Genomic DNA, 17,302 nt, shown 5'->3' on the forward strand with positions numbered 1-17,302 from the left:
TTTCGTCCATTTGCTTCGCCAGCCAATTACACTTTTTTTTTTCTTGCTTCGCCATCTGCACATTGGATGGCTCTTCGCCCTTGGCCGCAAAGTGGACAGTGGGATAAAATAAACAATATCCCTTGAACTTTAACCTGGTAATCATGCAAAAAAAAGCTCAAAGCTTGCCAGCTGAGCCTAAACCAATTAAATCTAGGCCCTTCGCCGCTTATTTTTCAAGATATAAACATTGATAGATGGTGAAGCACTTGATGACAGCAATACTTCCAATGGACAACATACTTGTGGCGAAGTGATGAACAATACAAAAAAAGTGCCTTGAGTAATGTTGCATGGGTTAGAACACAGCAGTTTGGATGCCCAGAAAGCTACGACTTAAAAAAAAAGGTTAAAAGGCGCCTCCTGGCCGCTTTATTACTTACTTAAACTTCTCTTTTATTAATATCACTGTTGCAATCTTTAACGCCCTTTTAACAGTAAAAATGACCAATGTCGACTATGCTCTCTTCATCACTGGCAATCCCGGATCTGGCAAAAGCTTCATCGCCAACAATCTTGGGGCGAATTTTCGGACTGGCTTCTCAATGCATGGCGGTGGTGTGACGACCGAAGTCCAGAGCGCGGAGGTTACCATTGAATCACAGCGTGTCCTTTTAGTCGATGCGCCAGGCTTGATCGAAGCTGATTACCAGGCGACTCAACGTAATGCAGGAATGATCACTGATGCTCTTGGTATCAGTCGACACACCCCTTGCAAGATTGGTGTCATTGTCACTGACCACAATGGTCGGATCCAACAAGCTGACCTGCTCCTGATTAAGAAGGTCCATGAGGCATTGACACCCGCATTTGAATTTCTACTCATTGTGAACCAGATCAGACGACGGAACATCACCAACTATGCGACCCGAGAGTGCTTAACAGCTTTAGTCCAAACTATCCAGAGCCGCACAGGAGCCGACGTGAGAATCGATCGAGTGATCGCAATAGCCGATTTTGAACCAGAGCAGCGCCCAGATATGGCTCCTCTTATCCGAATGTTGGGCTCTATAAACCAGCAATCTGCTGAGGACGTCAAGCCAATTGTGATTTCAACTGAAGAGCATCAGTCACTTGGAGAGAAGATACTGTTTTACGTTTATCGCACGCTCAAGATTATTGCGAGCCTTGCGGGCCCAATGCTAATGATTGGCCAAATGATCATGTAGTTCATGTCATGGAAATCAAGAATTTTTCTCCTTTCCATTCCAAATACATTACCACGAATTTATAGTTATCTCATTTTCATCAATTTCTTTTATTAAAAAATAAATAAATAAAGCTATTTAGTGCTTTATTTAATAGTTGCAATAAAACAGTGATTCTAATCTCTAAGGATCTACATATACCTTAGTAGCTATTTAAAACCCTCAGCGTTGAGACGAGGGATCGCTAAAGTGGGGAGATATGGACTGCTGCTACAGTAAAAGTGCAAAGAGCAAACGTCTCATGCGTAATAATGATGCTCCCAGCATTGCAACTTATGCTCCATAGGATCCTTATTTGGCCAACCACCCGCACCCTCTGACATGGCTACCAATCGTCCTCCACTGATGCTGGCTCTTGAGTCTATTGTATTAATTAAAGTGAGACAGTCATCGGATACGTGATGCCGTATATTCCGCCGCTTGACTTAGTTTACAATCAGCAGAGTGCAGAGTTCAAAGTTAATATATTCTGTTCAACCCTCAATACTCAAGAGGTCGCCTGCATATTTGGTATCGCCACTAGATCGGCCTCTGTCAACCCAAGAGCATCCATAAGGAGCAAACGTTCCTCATTTATCATCATCCTTTGTTTCTAGATGTTTGTCGTCATGGCTTCGCCACCACCTATTCCAAGTCCCGAGAGGGACCTGCGTCTAGGTTGTTAACGATATTGCTCTTGCCGACGTCAAGATTGCCAGTAATGAATAACGCACAACTGATATCTATTAACCCTAAAGTCGAGTTTTTAAAAAATGCCTCGCCATCACCCCTGAAAACCTTATATTGGTTTTTTTGAAAACAAACAAACAAACAAACGGAATTGTTTGTTGCTTCGCCTACTTCGCCAACAATATGTGACAGGTTTTCCAGCCTGTATAATTCATGCAAATGAAATCTTGGGGTTTTCCCCTCAGTCAATAATGTAACATGGGTCAACTCTCTAAGGGATGGGTAGTATGGCGAAGTAAGTTTGATTGATATTTATTCAGTTACAAATGAATAAAGCATGCATTCAATGGAGCGAAGAAAGCATCTGAAAGGGAAACTTTTTTCTCTTCTCTTTTTTATATAACTAGATAAAATATCAATCCTTTTTGTTCTTCTATCACAGTTGCCCTGAATTATCCTATACAATAAATACAATAAAAAAAAATGAATAGTATTTCATCCAAATATACCTTATTCGTAACTGGAAACCCTGGGTCCGGGAAGAGCTTCATTGCCAACCATCTTGGCGCACACTTCCCTTCAGGCTTCTCAGACCATGGCGGGGGCTACACTACTGAATTACATACAGAAAACGTTCCAATCGATGAAGACGAAGTACTTATGGTCGATGCACCAGGCTTGATTGAAGCAAACTATAAAACAACTGTAAAGAATGCGACGTTGATCACACGTGCGCTCAACAAGGGCCAGTCTGAGGAGTATGGCCAGCAGATCCCCTACAAGATCGGTATCGTCATCACAGACACAAATGGACGCATCCAGCCGGCAGACATGCTCTTAGTCAGGAAGTTGTATGAAGCACTGACTCCTAAGCCTGAATTTATGTTGATCATCAACCAAGTCAGAAAGAGTAACCTTCATAAAGTGATGTCGGAAGAGTACCAGCGCAACCTAATTACGACGATCAGAGAAAAGACAGGTGCCACTATTCGTTCGGAGCATATTGTAACAATTGCCGATCTCCCTGATGACGAACAGGTTGACCTCAAACAGTTGAAAGAGGTCCTGAGTAAAATTGATGCAATTTCTGTGAAAGTAAGCCCAATTACGATCACTAAAGATGAATTTGATACCATCCTGAACATGGACCAGCCCCATGGATTCACAGCCACCAATAACATTCCTCAACAAGCGCTTCGGCTCCCCAAAGTATCTCGATTTTTACAACCTATAAAACCTATAAAGAAACTTTTGCAGCTCGAAAAACCTAAACAGGCAAGCTTCGATCTACGTTTGCATTGATTATTGGTATACACAAAATAGTGAGATACTTACTTATTTTTTTTGTTGTGATATCAGGATAAGGCTTCTAAAATCTCTAATCCGGTCAACGAGGGGTCTCGGAAAAATTTCGATAGGCACTTTGGGCCGAACGAGCCGGTAGTATCCAATTCGGGTACTAATGGACCACCGTCTCATATCCATGGATACTCTAACCCAGCTCCACCAATAAACCAATCCCATACTTCATATCATGATAAGCCCCAACCTCAGCCTCCATTATCTGATATCAGTAATATACCTGCATATCGGCAACAAGGAGCGGGGCCGCAATCATTTGACTATCAATCTTGTGCGACGTCGCTTAGTTCGACAAATGTACATGTCCTAATAACTTCTGGCGCAGCAAAGATCCACCCCACAACACCTTATGACGTAGCAGGCGTCCAACCTCAAGCATCTTTTGGTATGGCAGAATCCCTGCCCGAAGTGACTTCTGGCTTAATAAATGCACCGCATCATGTACCTCCTAGCGAAATAAGTCAACAGTCTCTGGCGTCCCTTGACACAGTAGATCACTTATCACCCCAATCGCCTGCTGTGATAGATTTCCAGTCTGCCGCGGTAGGCCACCAGCCCTTGGTGTCCCCTTGCGAAGCAAACAACCAGTATTTAGACCCTATAGTTGCAGTAGACCACCGGACTGTTGAAACAAAACCTACCAACTGCGGTAGTAGTCATCTAGAGCAACCAATTGACATAGCTTCAGACGCACCCTTACAGGCCCCGATGGCACCGCAAGTAGTTGAAGATGTCGAATATATAGACGTCGTAGATTAGTTGGTATAAGTGCACTTTATCAACTGAAAGCATATGTACCATTTGTATCAATAAAAGCTAATGGTACAGACTCAACATGTAGGCTTGGGGAAGCTCTTGCTATATACGAAGAGATTACTAAGTCTTGAAGCCTGAAAATTGTAATTTACAGTATAAAAGCTTGTTCGCCACTGCCTGATAGCTCCTTCAAGATCTAAAAGATTTTATTCGATTTCATTCCAAGGAAAAATAAAAAAAGAAATCTGTAGTGACAGTGCTGGCAACATGCACTTCCTGACCTTAGGATTTCGCTACCTTGTAGAGAATGTAAGAAACCCCAGCTATTAGTGCTGCTGGCCCTGAAGCTACAAATGCAGCGGATGTAGCCATACCAGCAGTTTCACCCACAGCGAGTGCAACTGCACCTACAGTTGCAACTGCACCTACAGTTGCAGCTGCACCTACAGCTGAACTCAACGTGAAAATTGTGAACTCCTTGAAACTAGCCTTGTATTCTTCTTCGGTAACCGTAATATCATTGACATTTTGCGCTCGTTTTGCATTGATTCTCTCAAGCATATTAATGAGTGGCTGTATGTCTGGCTTCTCATCATTATCGTAGTCTCTGATAACAAGCACACGATCGGTCCTGACATCAGCACCAGTGTTGGCCTTGATTGTTTCCACCACTGTTTCTATACACTGCGGTGTGGCATAATATTTCAGGTTGCGCTTCTTGACCTGGTTGATAATCAAAAGGATCTCGAACACGGGTGACAATGCTTCGTGAATCTTCTTGATCAAGAGCAGGTCCCCGTGTTGGATTCTTCCGTTGTGATCCGCTACAACAACCCCGATCCTAAGAGGAATATTATACGTTGGCCCAATTTGTAACGCTTTGGTGATTTCTTCTGCATTGCGTCTCGTCGTGTCTAGGGTCGCCTCAAACAGGCCTGGTGCATCAACCATGAGCACCAACTGACCATCAATCCAAACATCCTCACACAGTACGTCTTTTGTTACTCCAGTGCCATCCAACGAGAAGCCGGACTTGAAATTTGCCCCAAGGTTGTTTGCAATGAAACTCTTGCCGGTTCCAGGGTTGCCAGTGATGAACAGAGCGAAGCTGTATTTTGCGTCCATTGGTGATAGAAAAAGGAGGAGAGGGGAGGAGGAGAGGGGAGGAGAAAAGGGTTCGATGCTGTTGTAAATCCTTTTCAATTTTCAATGGGTTTTATATCTTTCTTTTCACAGCCCCTGATTTTTTTTTTTTTTTTTTTTTTTTACTTCGCCAAATATAACACAAGCCGATTGTTTGGCAGCCTGAACTTTATGCAGTTTTTTCTGTCTTTTACTTCCCTTCCTGTCTTTTGTGCCAAGAAGAAGGAACACAATATTAGCTGGTGAAGACAATAATCAGCGACAAACTCCTGACTGTCGGGTAGGACGCTCTTATCCTTCCATATTTGTAGCTTAAGATCACAGCATAGTCATCACGCTGTAATTGTTATTCCACTATTCCCCCACCATAGCTTCCAATATATCAACAACACAAAACAATGTTCTAGTCCTCCTTCCTAACTATGATCATATCAAAGCAAATCGATGTTCCCTCTTGCGTTTCAATCTCGCCATCGTCGACAAGTTATTGTTGAAACTTATTCAACCTTTATATGCCCTTGCAAGGTTCTGGAATGACAATGAGGACGATTCCCTTGAAGTTAAGTTCCCCGGTGATGAAAAAAAAAAAAGAAAAAAAAAAAAAAAAGCTGAAAACCACTGGGCACTGTTAACTGATGACACCTTCCTTTGTTTCCAGAAGTGGGTTATTCTCTTGTGCCTACCAGTGCTGTTGTTGTTGTTGTTGTTGTTGTTGTTGTTGTTTTTTTTTTTTTTTTTTTTTTTTTTTTTTTTGATGTAAACTTCCAAACAGGAAGAATCTTGGTCAACTGGTGGTGAGGATGTCCGCTAATGTGTGTTACTCCTGTATCTCCTACTGCAGCGTCCTCAAAGTCATCTTTCCATGCTCGAAATACTGTCGCAGTCACTAGATCTACTTCGACCGCAATACAGTCGGAGCGAAAAACATCGCTCGTGTCTGCTTGGCACATGTTCTCTTTTGACAAAAGCGGGCCGGTCATACCAGTAACCTCCCGTTCACACAGAACACTTCCAGTGGCAAGAAGGTTAAGGCCTTACCATATGCCTATTGTAAGTGAAAGAACTGCGCCCACATAATTTGTAGTTTACAGCAAATTCTTGTAAATAAAAGAATGTTGGCATCATTGTTTGATTGATGAAAAATTCTTTTATTTTATGGCGAAAGAACAGGGCTCGCCAACGGTGAGACGGAGCCTTCTGCATCCTGTTCCAGATCTTCCAACAGCTCCACCTCTTCTTCATCAAACTCATCCGAATAATCAGCATATGTCTCTTGGCTCTTCCTATAGCTAGTAACATCGCCACTTGCTTCAGAATGAGCAGGATCGAATTCAAAATCGTATTCAGGTAACTTTGGTGATTGTCCTCGACTTTGTTGTTGTTGTTGTTGTCCGAAATCCAATGCCCTTGAAGAAACCCGACGAGGCTGTCCAAACATAGGTTCGGAGGAGGAGGATGTGCTTGAGAAAATGTTTGTGTTCGGGAATATTGGCCTATTCTCTTTATCTTCATCATCCTCTTCATATTGACTATCCTGCGACTGTGGAGTGCCTTCCCCATCTCTACCCCCCTCATACTCATATCCATATTCATCGTCATTGATTTCAGAGGAGTTACGACTGTTTTCTTGATCATATTCTTGATTATAGTCCTCATCCTCATTATACTCTTCATCCTCTTTTTCGTTCAGCTTGGCACCGTCACCACGCTCATTTTGACTATAATCTTTCCGATAATTATATGCATTGGCTCCATTGTCACTGTCATCATCCCCTAATATAATAACCTCGTCATCATCTTCAGAGCGATTCTTTCTCTTCGATGTCTTGCTCTTTGCTAGCTCCTGTTCTTGTGTTGATGGCTTCTTCATGAAGGCTGTGAATGGATTGACAGATGAAGAACGCGAGTCTTTTTTGGAAATACTATCACTTTCAAATTTAGCTGAGCCTCGAGCTGAGAATCCTCCAGTCCCTGAGCCAAATGAAGATCCGGTTGCAAATCCAAATGCTGCTGCCGTACCCATAGATGAGGCGCCAAACATGGCTTTATCGGCCGTACTTTCATTCGAATTTACGCCTGAAAATGAGACTTTTTTAGAAGCCGAAGCGCTATCGACTCCTGGTGACGTAGCCCTAAAGCTAAAACTACTAGCTTCTCTATTAGAAGGAACACTTTGAGAAGCCGACGAGAACACTGATTGTGGGCCGAACTTTTCGTCTTCTTTGCTTTTTGTTGCGAAGCTGGCCTGTCCAAAGCCAAAGCCAAAGCCAAAGGCAGGGGGTGCTTTAGGCACGCCAGGAGATGCAGAGCTGACAGGTGACTGGCCGAAACCGAAACTACTGCTCGAAGAGGTATCCCTTGATGTTGTTAACTTGGCAGCATCTGACGATGCAGACGTTCCAAAACCACCAACATTGGGAGATGAAGACGCTGAAATCCCAAAATTAGAGCTGGCCCTAGTTGATTTAGCAGGCGATGTTGCAAGTGTAGGGACAGTTGCGGTGTTTGACTTGGACATTGAAAATGAAAAAGTAGGCGGGGCGGTGCTTATATTGTTGCTGGTCATTGCCGATGAGGTCGGGGCCTCGTTAGAAGCAATTCCGAATGGCGATTTCGAGGCGCTAACGGCAGCAAACGGATTGGCAGGGAGCGTTGTATTTGACAATGGTTTCAGAGTATCTTCCTTCAGAGTTGACACAGGAGTGTTAAAAATACTTCCGGAAGATGGTTTGGCTGAGGAAGATCCAAAGGCGAAAGTGGATGGAGACATTGAGGAACCTGCCTTGGTGTTGACTGGGATTCCAAAATTAATTGTAGGCGAAGTTGTATTGAGTTTTGATGGTGCACCGAAACCAACTGTTGGATTAAATGGTGTGCTAGATTTGGAAGGGGAGTCAGACTCAGATAAAGGTGCAGAGATGCCTGTCTTTTCCGGAACGGACTTCTCTGAGACTAGGCCTGCACTTATAGGTTTGGCAGCCTTTGTTGATGTCGGAAATACTGTCGCGAAAGCAGTGTTGCTTGGCGCCTGATCTTCATCATTATTGGAGTCTTTGTGCACAATTGCCAAAATCTTTTCTGCAACGGTTTGTGGACGAGCATTGTTACTTGGACCCGCCTTCGCCTTAACCAGAGACACAGGGGGCGACAGGTCTATAACTGATGAGTTCTTCAGAACTGGCTTCTTCTCGGCTGAAATTAAGTCTTTATCATCATTCGAGACGGATTCTGTAGCTGAAATCTTACGCTTCAAGACAGACGGTGATTGCCCAATCACGCCTTTTCCATGTGCTGCTGCTGTCTTTGTAATATCCATTTCCTTAGCTGTTTTCTCTGCTACTAGAGATTCTGCCTTTTTTTCCTTTTCCTTATTGACCCAATACTCCGCGTTTTCTTTCCTGATTTGTGCACGCTCCTCCATTCTACGTTTTTTTGCAACTTCCGGCGGCTCTGTTCCTTTCCACTCTAAAAATCGCTTCACCTTGACATGGTTTGGCAAGTCATTCCATTCGACACCCTTGTACTTTTCAATCTCAAGATACTCATCTAGAGATGGAAGCGGGGTCTGCTTTGGTACATCGTTATTGAGGCCTGTAGATTCTTGAAGGATCGCTAATGGGGCAGCTCGGCGAACAGAACCTCGAGGTATGGATAATTTGGTCCTTTCCGATGATGAGGTTGATGCCTTTGCGGGTAGATTTTCAGATTGGGCGGTAGCTTTAACAGGGAAAATATCTGTAAATGCTCCGTTCTTAGGGATGTCGGAGGCTGATTGGGGACATCTTGTTGGTTAGTATACTCTTGCACTTTTTTTTAAAAATTACGACAGAAGATCAATGGGGAATTTTTTCTTTTTTAAAAAATATAAAATAAAAAATTAAAAAAAAAACTTACGAATAATAGAGTCCATAATGAGTAGACAGCAATACTCTGCCTGCTTATACGTCAAGAGATGGCCTCTTTGGCGTCTGAAGAATTCCTCCAAGAATTCAATATTATGGACAGGATGCATACCAAACTTATCCAAATTAATGGGCGTATCATTCTTATTCTCTTGCTCATATTTTCCTACTGGCTTGGGTTCTTCAGGCTTAAGTGCATCCTTAATTCGTGAGGGCTTGGGAGTGGCGATCGGTGGACAGTCCACAAAATGCTCTCCGGAGGACGTCGAGGGAAGTTTGATTGAAGGGCTAACGGATCGGCTCTGCATTGGCGAAAACTCGATATCCTCAGGCACCGCAAGCCCGGACTCAAATGGTTGAGGTGAAGGGCTTCTACGTGTGAAGGCAATAGAGTTGGTGTTTGACTTTTGCTTCTCAATTTCGAGATCCTCTTTCTGTTGTATCTGATCAGCAGCAAGCTCATGCTCCTCCTCGTTCTCATCAATGGCATCTGGCGATTCTGGTGGGTAATATTTTACTGTATCTGCAGTCTCCTCAATGTTATCGTCGTCTGAGTATGAGTAGACAAGACCTTGGGAATAGCTTGTCTCGGCCTCATAGTCGTCAGCATCCTCCTCATCGAACTGAACAGTCGAATGAAAGGTTTGGTCCTCATGCTCTTCTCTCGCAGCGATAGTTGTAGATACTTCGTCACCATCATCAACAGCAGGTGAAAATGGATCTTTCGCATCATGCAGCACTTCAGCTGTAACCTCGTCTAAGGCCTCCATTTTTTTTCGCAGAGCCTTTGATTCTTGAATGATTTCATTTGACTTGCGAAGCTCTGCTGCAATACGATCACCAAGCTCACCAGCATCCCTTTCAACTGCCTCGATCTCTTCGGCTTTGTCCTTCTTCGACTGTTTGCTCTTCTTTTTCTTCTTACCCTTTTGATTCGACGGTTCAAGTTTTTGACTATCATCTTCCTGCTGGATCGATGAGATTTCTTCAGGCGCTGGGCTTGATTCTTTGTTGACAGCATCTGATGTCTGACTTTCTTCCATGGCCTCCTTGTCCATGTTGTTTTCTTCTTCAGCTTTGGCTGCCAGGCTGCGCGTTGTCCTGCGAGTAGGGCGTATGGATGTAGAGGGCTGTAGAGGCTTTCTCCGTGTACGTCTTGATTCCTTACGATCAGCTACAGCATCTGAATCATGTCCACTCAGTGCACTCTCTTCGTGCTCTAAGCGATGCTTTGTACTATGAACTCTCTCCGCCGGGTCCACTACACTGCCTTCGGGTGTTGAAGTAGGTTCTTGTGATGATGCAACTAATGTAATCTAAAAGCGACATGATATAAAAAAACAAAATTGGTTATGGCAAAGATTATAATTTACTAAGCCATTTTTTTAAAGGTAAACAAAAACATCTCTTCAGATCTTTTATGATACCTCAGAGTTTAAAGTGTTAGAGGCTTCAGCCGCATCATCCACAATTTCAATCACGTCTAGTGTTTCCTGAGTAACCCTCACTTCACTCACTTCTGTGGTAGTAGTGGTAGTGGTAACAACTGAATCTAGCTGCATCAGCTCTGCATCAGCTCTCTCTTCGTCAGTTTCACTAAGAACCTCCTGCTGGGTCTCTTGTTCTTCTTCTTGTTCTTGCTCCTGCTCCTGTCCTTGCTCTTGCTCTTGTAATTCTCGTGATGAGGTTGCTTCGTTGTACCATGGATTCAAGAAGTGAGCCAATCGTAGCCTTAATGACGATGTTTTATTCTATTTTTTCAATAATAATAATAATAAAGAGCTTAGTAGAGGAAGATATCGGACAGAATAAATGGCCATATCATTTACATACATGTTGGAGGCCTTGGGAGGAAGTCCTGCGTTTCGATTGCCTGTCAGGTCGTGCATATGGTGTCCTTCGTGTAGCGGAATGCTGCTTCTCGCGACGCGATAGTGGATTTGTTTTAGACCTGTCCATTTAATTGTATTGAGATGAAAGCGTATTCCCGTCGCGTATGGTGTACAGGCGTATTGATGCCAAGAGGAAGTTTAGTGGAAAAAAAAAAAAAAAAAAAAAAAAGATTTATTTTTTTTTTTAACCAGCAAACTCTTCGAGGAATGTACTGATGTGTAATGGTTGCAAATGTGTGAGAACGTGTGAATGAACAATAAAAAACTTTCTCGGTTTACAAAAAAAAGGTCACGGGCTACGTTTTTATGATTGGAAATAAAGCAGGAACACCTCTACCACAAGAACCACTAGCAGAGCATCAGCGCCAGTACCGAAACGTACGGAGTGAACCACGGATAAGAGTAATGTCAAGCCATTGAAAAAGAGCCTACTGAACAGCCGCAAAGATCATCCAAGTATAGCCACATCTCTTAGATAGCTGACTATTTCCCGCCTTTTGTGTCGGCAGCCATACACAATGTTTCCCTGGATGGGATTCAGGCCCCGTAAGAGAGACTTTCCTTGATGACAGGGATGCTTCGACTCTCCAACAATGCGTTGCGGTTATTTTCATGCCCTCAATAAACTGAGAGGGTGTCATGTAACGCGTCGCTGCCCATATCCAAGATCAATTCAGTTTCTGACTAGCGCCGATGTCGCAGTTTCTAGTCTAAGGACATGATCGCAATCTTAATCATCAAACAACAGTGTAAATGTAAGGAGGCTTGATGAGATTAATGGCAAAGGCCATGATCATTCCCAAAGTAAATTTTTTTTAGTTTTTAGAACAGTCTTTCCGATAAAAAAAAAAAAAAAAAAAAGTAGATGGCTTCTGTTAGTTATAAGTGAAGTTGTTTAAATTATAACAGCCATTGAATGTTTGTTCTACTGCAAGTGCAATTAACCAACTTTATCCGACAAATAAGAAAGAAGTGAGAACTCTTAGACACTTCCTGAAGAAAACATTGTAAAATCCATTCGATCTTGATCCTTATACAATTCCACAATACCAATACAACATGATATTGATGTAATTCAGGTACTCAAGGTCATCTGTCCTCAACCGAGAGATGACTTGTAGTCCGACATTTGCTCATCAACATGGTCTCATCCCTCAGTTGATTGTCTGTCAGCTCGATCTATGAAAGGGTTGATCGAGATGATTAAACCTGGAACTAAGGCGGAGAGCAGGACCAAGATAGAGATCAAGTCTGGCCAAAAGCGGGTCAGAAATGACATCGTAGGAGTCTCTAATACTAAAAGCACATGCTGATCAAGGAGCATTGGATTATAGTTCCTGAGGACGAACGCACGAACAAACGCACTTGTTTAGAGCCATGACTCTAAACCAACTTACCAAACGACAACATATCACTATCATTGGCAAACGAGAGCTATTAATGACTACTTGTTCAACTTCGAACCTGAAGAATATCATCAATTACCTATTATACTATCGCACTACTTATGAGGTCTCCGTACAGCAGTCATTATTCGGGAGATGGATTGCCTGGGTAGCGAAAACGTCTTAAGGAGACCCGCTGCCTTGACACTCGTTTATCTTTCTGTTTAGTTACAAGGCCCATCAAATCCATACTCGCTAGAGTAGTTCCTTGGGATAAACCCGTACAAGCCGAGAATAGAACTCGAGCAACAGCTAGCCATCAAATAATAAAATAATAGGAGGAAGACTTTTTACTCAAGGGCAAGGACAAACATATCCTGCTTGTATCTTCATCTCTCTCTTAAATTTTGGCACGAACAATGGCACGAACAATGGCACGTGTGTCATGCATGAAAAACCCAAAATAGTTTATTTAAGTTTTGTCTAAATTGCGCTGTAGAACGGCATAACTTTTTAAATCAATCCCTGCATTTGAAATATCGTTCAAAGAGAAGAAATAGGCTTTCTTTTTGCATGGTAATGTTTGTGATGGGCTATGCCAAGAACGAAGCGATAATTCCTATCCACCCTTCAAGCCTCGGATAATTTAATGCCCATCCCTGTGCAATGGCTTTACAAAAAGGAGGCAAGGAAATAGTGCAGGATATTGTCAGTCAGAGGATCATTGCTGCTAAGCCCCGAGCATGAAGTGACGTCTCTGAATGAGGGCAATTACCATCTCCTATTTTTGTTCTTTCTCCCCTGTTCTGCATGGTAATGCCAATGCATTGGCTATGCACTAATAGAAAATATTCTCCGTCATTTGATCAGTAACTCGATGGACAAAAGCGCCGCGACTGTTTTCAAGTCGAATCATAGTTGCGCCAAGTGCTCGGTTTCCACATCTATAGTATTGAACTGCAGCCATTCCAACGCCTTCACTTTTTGGACAATTGAGGACAGTCTTAGTTGAGGGACGCAGCTCTAATCATTCCTGCTCCAATATAAATAGCTCTTCCTGTGCCTCTCTCTTTTTCCTTAAACCTTTAAACCTTCAAGACCACAACAAGGTACACAGCCAGCCTCCTTATCACTTCTCCAGCTTCCTCCCATCATTGCTAATGTTCTCTCATTCTCTGACTATTCTTTTATGATTAAAAATGAAGCTAATGTACTGTCCACTTTACAATATGATATTCTCTTCATATCGATATAGCTTACAACATGTTACGAAAGACTCTCTTGGCCATATTCATTCTTGCCTCTGTTGCGAGCGCTGACATTCCCGGTGTCAGGCGAGATGGTAGCGGTTTCCATATCGACTATGGAACCAAGCTTTATCCTTGCACTGTTGGCAAAAACTCGTGCAAGTCAGATGGCCCATGCCAAGCTCATGAAATGGCAACTTCCTTTTATGCATGTGGTGACTCGGGATGGAGTGTGTGCACCGGATTTTGCAGGGGTAGACCCTAGTCAAGGTCATGGGGTGTAGCCTAGATGTTGCCTTTAGTATTCAAGATATCTGAATAAATTTCCTGTTGAATAAACAAAGTATAAAAACTCAAAGAAGCTGATTTGACCCAATTCAATTCAAGCAATCAAAGACCAAGAAATGCCTAGCTGCTGGACGATGCTCATTTATAAGCTGTAGTAGCTTCATGAAGAAGAAAGAATAACATAGCTTCCAAAGGCCTGTATTTTATATCCATTTCTAAGAAACAAGACATGAACATGCTATTGGATTGTAATGCGATCCCATATAGGTCTCACGAATGACTTATAGAATTACCAGGAGGGCTAGGTCCTTTGTCCCTTCGCACGGAACCTTTGAGTACTGGCTATTCTAGTCTTGACGTATTGTATATGTCTTTTTTTTTTTTTTTTTTTTTTTTTTTTGGAGAATTCATTCTATATATCACCGTAAGAATGGAAGTGCTCAGTTTCAGATCTATCACAAGAACCCCTTCTCGAGATATCGAGGTAGCGATTTTTATGTTCATGCCTCATAATATATAATTGACCTTTTGCGCGTACCGCTTTTGAGCCCACCAGCGTGCTTTTGACGAGAATCTAATCATTGCCGGCAGGGTCATTGACCAACACACATGCATGCATACGCATGTATTATTGGTAGATTAAAGGAGGCCATTGACTGCACGATAAATACGATGGATAATAGTTGTGGAGTTAAATGGGAAGTGTGGATCTATTTTGTAGTACAACATCACCCGAGTATTTACCGGTTTTCTTCTAGGCTTGACTATACTCATCTCATTCATTAGATCAGTATTTCATATATTTTTAAATACTATCGAATGTATTGGGTCAACTATTTTACAGATGGCCAAATATCGCGAATTCAAACAACATCTTTTACTTTAAAAATACATGAATTTACTGACCAAACGAAGAAGGAATAGTTTGGCTTTTTCTTTTTATTTTGTACGCGCACAAACTTTGGACTTTTTATTACAGAGGTTGGCATTAGAGACTTATACCGATGCCATTTTTGGTTAATACGCTATCAATTACAAAAGATTTATTAAGTTATAGGATTATAATTGACAGAAACCTCTCTAAAAGAGATATCGGTATGAGTCTCTACCCAAAAAAGCAATGCCAAAGGAAGTTTTTGCTGATACAAAAGATCGACATGTCTGTAGAAGACATAAATTTTTGGTGGCAAAATTTCGAAGCCATTACACCTGACAGTAACAGATCTTTGAAGAGTCATGATGCCTTCTTACACACCGTTGCTGTAAGTTTTGTTATCATTTATATTGGCTTCAGCCACCTCTACATCACATTCTCTCACATCTCCACCATTTCAGTAGCCCGTATTTCAAGATACATTACCATCATGTGTCTGTTCCTTCCCGCCTGTTCTTCGCATGAGTTCGTCCATAGAACACAGTTGACATCACATACGCGCAAAAATAAAAAGATAGTTACTGTTTTTTAACTCGAGTTCAATTTAGTTAGTTTAGAAAACTGAATCAGTATAATAGATAACCAAACACTCAGCTGTAAACACCCGTACGCTTAACTAGAAGTCTTTAGTTATTAATCGCCGCACTAGGCCTTCATCTCTCCTTATTTAACAACAATTATCGCGCCTTGGGGTACGAAACACAACACAAAAGGTGTATTTAGGGATTAAGTTATAATGTATGAAAAAAAAAATGGTGCCACATTGGGCAATGTGAGGGCTTCCAAAAGACCGACGGATAGTGTAATTTATTGGAGAATGAAACTGCCAATTATCAATATAGAAAAATAGATTGCTATGTACATTAATGAAAAAGTGGTGTTGCTAAGAATAGCTGACGGTACTTGGGTTCCGTGAACTTTCCTAAAGAAAGAGCCGGCTGCAGGCAATTAACCAGACGATTGCTCGGTAGGTTCGTCAACAATCTTATTCGAACCACCACCATGGCTAGCTTGGCCACCTTTTCTACCAGCTTCGCGTGCTCTCTCGCTGCCAGGCTCGAATTTTCCGCTGGAAGCTTGACCGCCCTTAGATGCAATAGAATGCTGTATCAAAGTGAAAGATGGGTTTTTAGGAGCATGAATACTTCAGCTCAAACGAGTAAGGTCTAAAATCGCATTTAAACAAAAATTAACTCACCTGCTTAGCGGGATCCATGGAAGCAAAACCGCCGGTGTGGCTAGATTGACCACCTTTGCGAGCGATCTCTTGAACTTCTTCCTTGGGACGGTTTGCAAAATTGCCAGGGTTAGGATTGTTTGTCATTTTGGATAATGGGGTGATTACTCGAAAGGAGCGTTTGATACTTTGTCTAAATGGATACAGTTTGGATATATGCTTTAAATGAATGGTTTTTTGTTACGGTTGTCAAGGATGAAGACCACTCATTTAAATACCTTTTGGAGATGCGACTTTTTGACCGCTGTTATAATAGTTATGTCAGCGCTCCCACGGAAGAGAGAAGCTGATGGAATCACAGTCTTTAGTGTTGAACGTACACATGTCTCAGTTTCGACCGCGACAAGAGTAATGAGCGCGCATATCTTTTTTGACATTGGTAAACGACATTCTGATGCATTGCCGTCCTATTTCCCTATCATTGCAATGTTTCACTTGTTTTCCCACATCTACAGTACACAAGCCACCACTGATAATAATAGTTAAAACGGAACTGTTATATACGTATATACTTTAATTCATTAATGCTTATTTCGTAATTGTGACAGTTACCCAAGGATAATTTGGCTGCTATCTTTGTTTCAGCACGCGTTTTGCACTAATCTCCTAATTTCAAGTTAAATCAGTATCCAGCGCTCGTTGGTGCCATAGTGTATCAACGGCACTAATCGCCTACTTTACGCTACTTGGATGTAGAAAAACTTTACATCAACAATCTTATACCAATAGATGATTGGATAGAATATTCTGGCTTTGTCATTATTAAGACTAGAATGTGGCTAAGTTGATGTACGTGAATTTTTGATGTGTAGGCAATAGAATACGAAATGGAGCGAACTGTCTCCCGTAAAAATAATTAATAGGCTATGAAGCTTTCACAGAGGCATTGGCTGGGGACAAGGAAAGCTTGATGAGCCAAATATCATTGACGATAATATTGAGAACAAATTCCCTAGTAATAATAATAATTCTGGATTGGCTCCCTCAACCCTACTTGATATAACTTGTGCCAATCCTGGCTTGGTCTCATGTACTGTACCTACTCAACAACACTTGGAGATGATGGATATTAGCAAGGGATGCTTAAAGTCTTGATGCCCTTTGAAGGATGAGCGAGGTTATCGTTATCCCCGCTTCTGTCCTCTGATAATTTGCTGTGTGCAGAGATTCATGCTGCGTGCTCTTTTTGGTTAATACTTTTCAATTACAAGAATTGTGTTAAGCAAACCAAAAAGAGCCA

At 42.1% G+C, this 17,302-nt stretch overlaps 5 protein-coding genes across 5 annotated transcripts; 3 read left to right on the plus strand and 2 right to left on the minus strand.

Annotated features, from left to right (window-relative positions):
- Nucleotides 1-482: 482 nt before the first annotated feature.
- BCR41DRAFT_399705 (hypothetical protein) lies at nucleotides 483-1,208 on the plus strand (the record flags this gene model as incomplete). The annotated part of the gene is made up of 1 exon (XM_022029086.1): nucleotides 483-1,208. The coding sequence occupies one exon, from the start codon at nucleotides 483-485 to the stop codon at nucleotides 1,206-1,208; it is 726 nt and encodes a 241-aa protein (XP_021878064.1).
- A 986-nt stretch (nucleotides 1,209-2,194) lies between these two features.
- BCR41DRAFT_360182 (hypothetical protein) lies at nucleotides 2,195-3,218 on the plus strand (the record flags this gene model as incomplete). The annotated part of the gene is made up of 2 exons (XM_022025319.1): nucleotides 2,195-2,211; nucleotides 2,408-3,218. 2 exons carry the CDS (start codon nucleotides 2,195-2,197, stop codon nucleotides 3,216-3,218), a joined length of 828 nt encoding a protein of 275 aa, XP_021878065.1.
- Nucleotides 3,219-4,182: 964 nt separating this feature from the next.
- On the minus strand, nucleotides 4,183-5,159 carry BCR41DRAFT_424805 (hypothetical protein; the record flags this gene model as incomplete). Its single annotated transcript, XM_022030491.1, has 2 exons — nucleotides 4,183-4,230; nucleotides 4,332-5,159. 2 exons carry the CDS (start codon nucleotides 5,157-5,159, stop codon nucleotides 4,183-4,185), a joined length of 876 nt encoding a protein of 291 aa, XP_021878066.1.
- A 6,722-nt stretch (nucleotides 5,160-11,881) lies between these two features.
- Nucleotides 11,882-13,887, plus strand: BCR41DRAFT_424807 (hypothetical protein; the record flags this gene model as incomplete). Its single annotated transcript, XM_022030492.1, has 2 exons — nucleotides 11,882-12,525; nucleotides 13,612-13,887. The coding sequence occupies exons 1-2, from the start codon at nucleotides 12,349-12,351 to the stop codon at nucleotides 13,885-13,887; spliced, it is 453 nt and encodes a 150-aa protein (XP_021878067.1). The 5' UTR covers nucleotides 11,882-12,348.
- Nucleotides 13,888-15,773: 1,886 nt separating this feature from the next.
- On the minus strand, nucleotides 15,774-16,149 carry BCR41DRAFT_310815 (conidiation-specific protein 10; the record flags this gene model as incomplete). Its single annotated transcript, XM_022021003.1, has 2 exons — nucleotides 15,774-15,929; nucleotides 16,024-16,149. The coding sequence occupies 2 exons, from the start codon at nucleotides 16,147-16,149 to the stop codon at nucleotides 15,774-15,776; spliced, it is 282 nt and encodes a 93-aa protein (XP_021878068.1).
- Nucleotides 16,150-17,302: the final 1,153 nt, after the last annotated feature.

The sequence above is a fragment of the Lobosporangium transversale genome (genome assembly GCF_002105155.1).
Source record: "Lobosporangium transversale strain NRRL 3116 chromosome Unknown BCR41scaffold_41, whole genome shotgun sequence".
Lineage (NCBI taxonomy): Eukaryota > Fungi > Mortierellomycota > Mortierellomycetes > Mortierellales > Mortierellaceae > Lobosporangium > Lobosporangium transversale.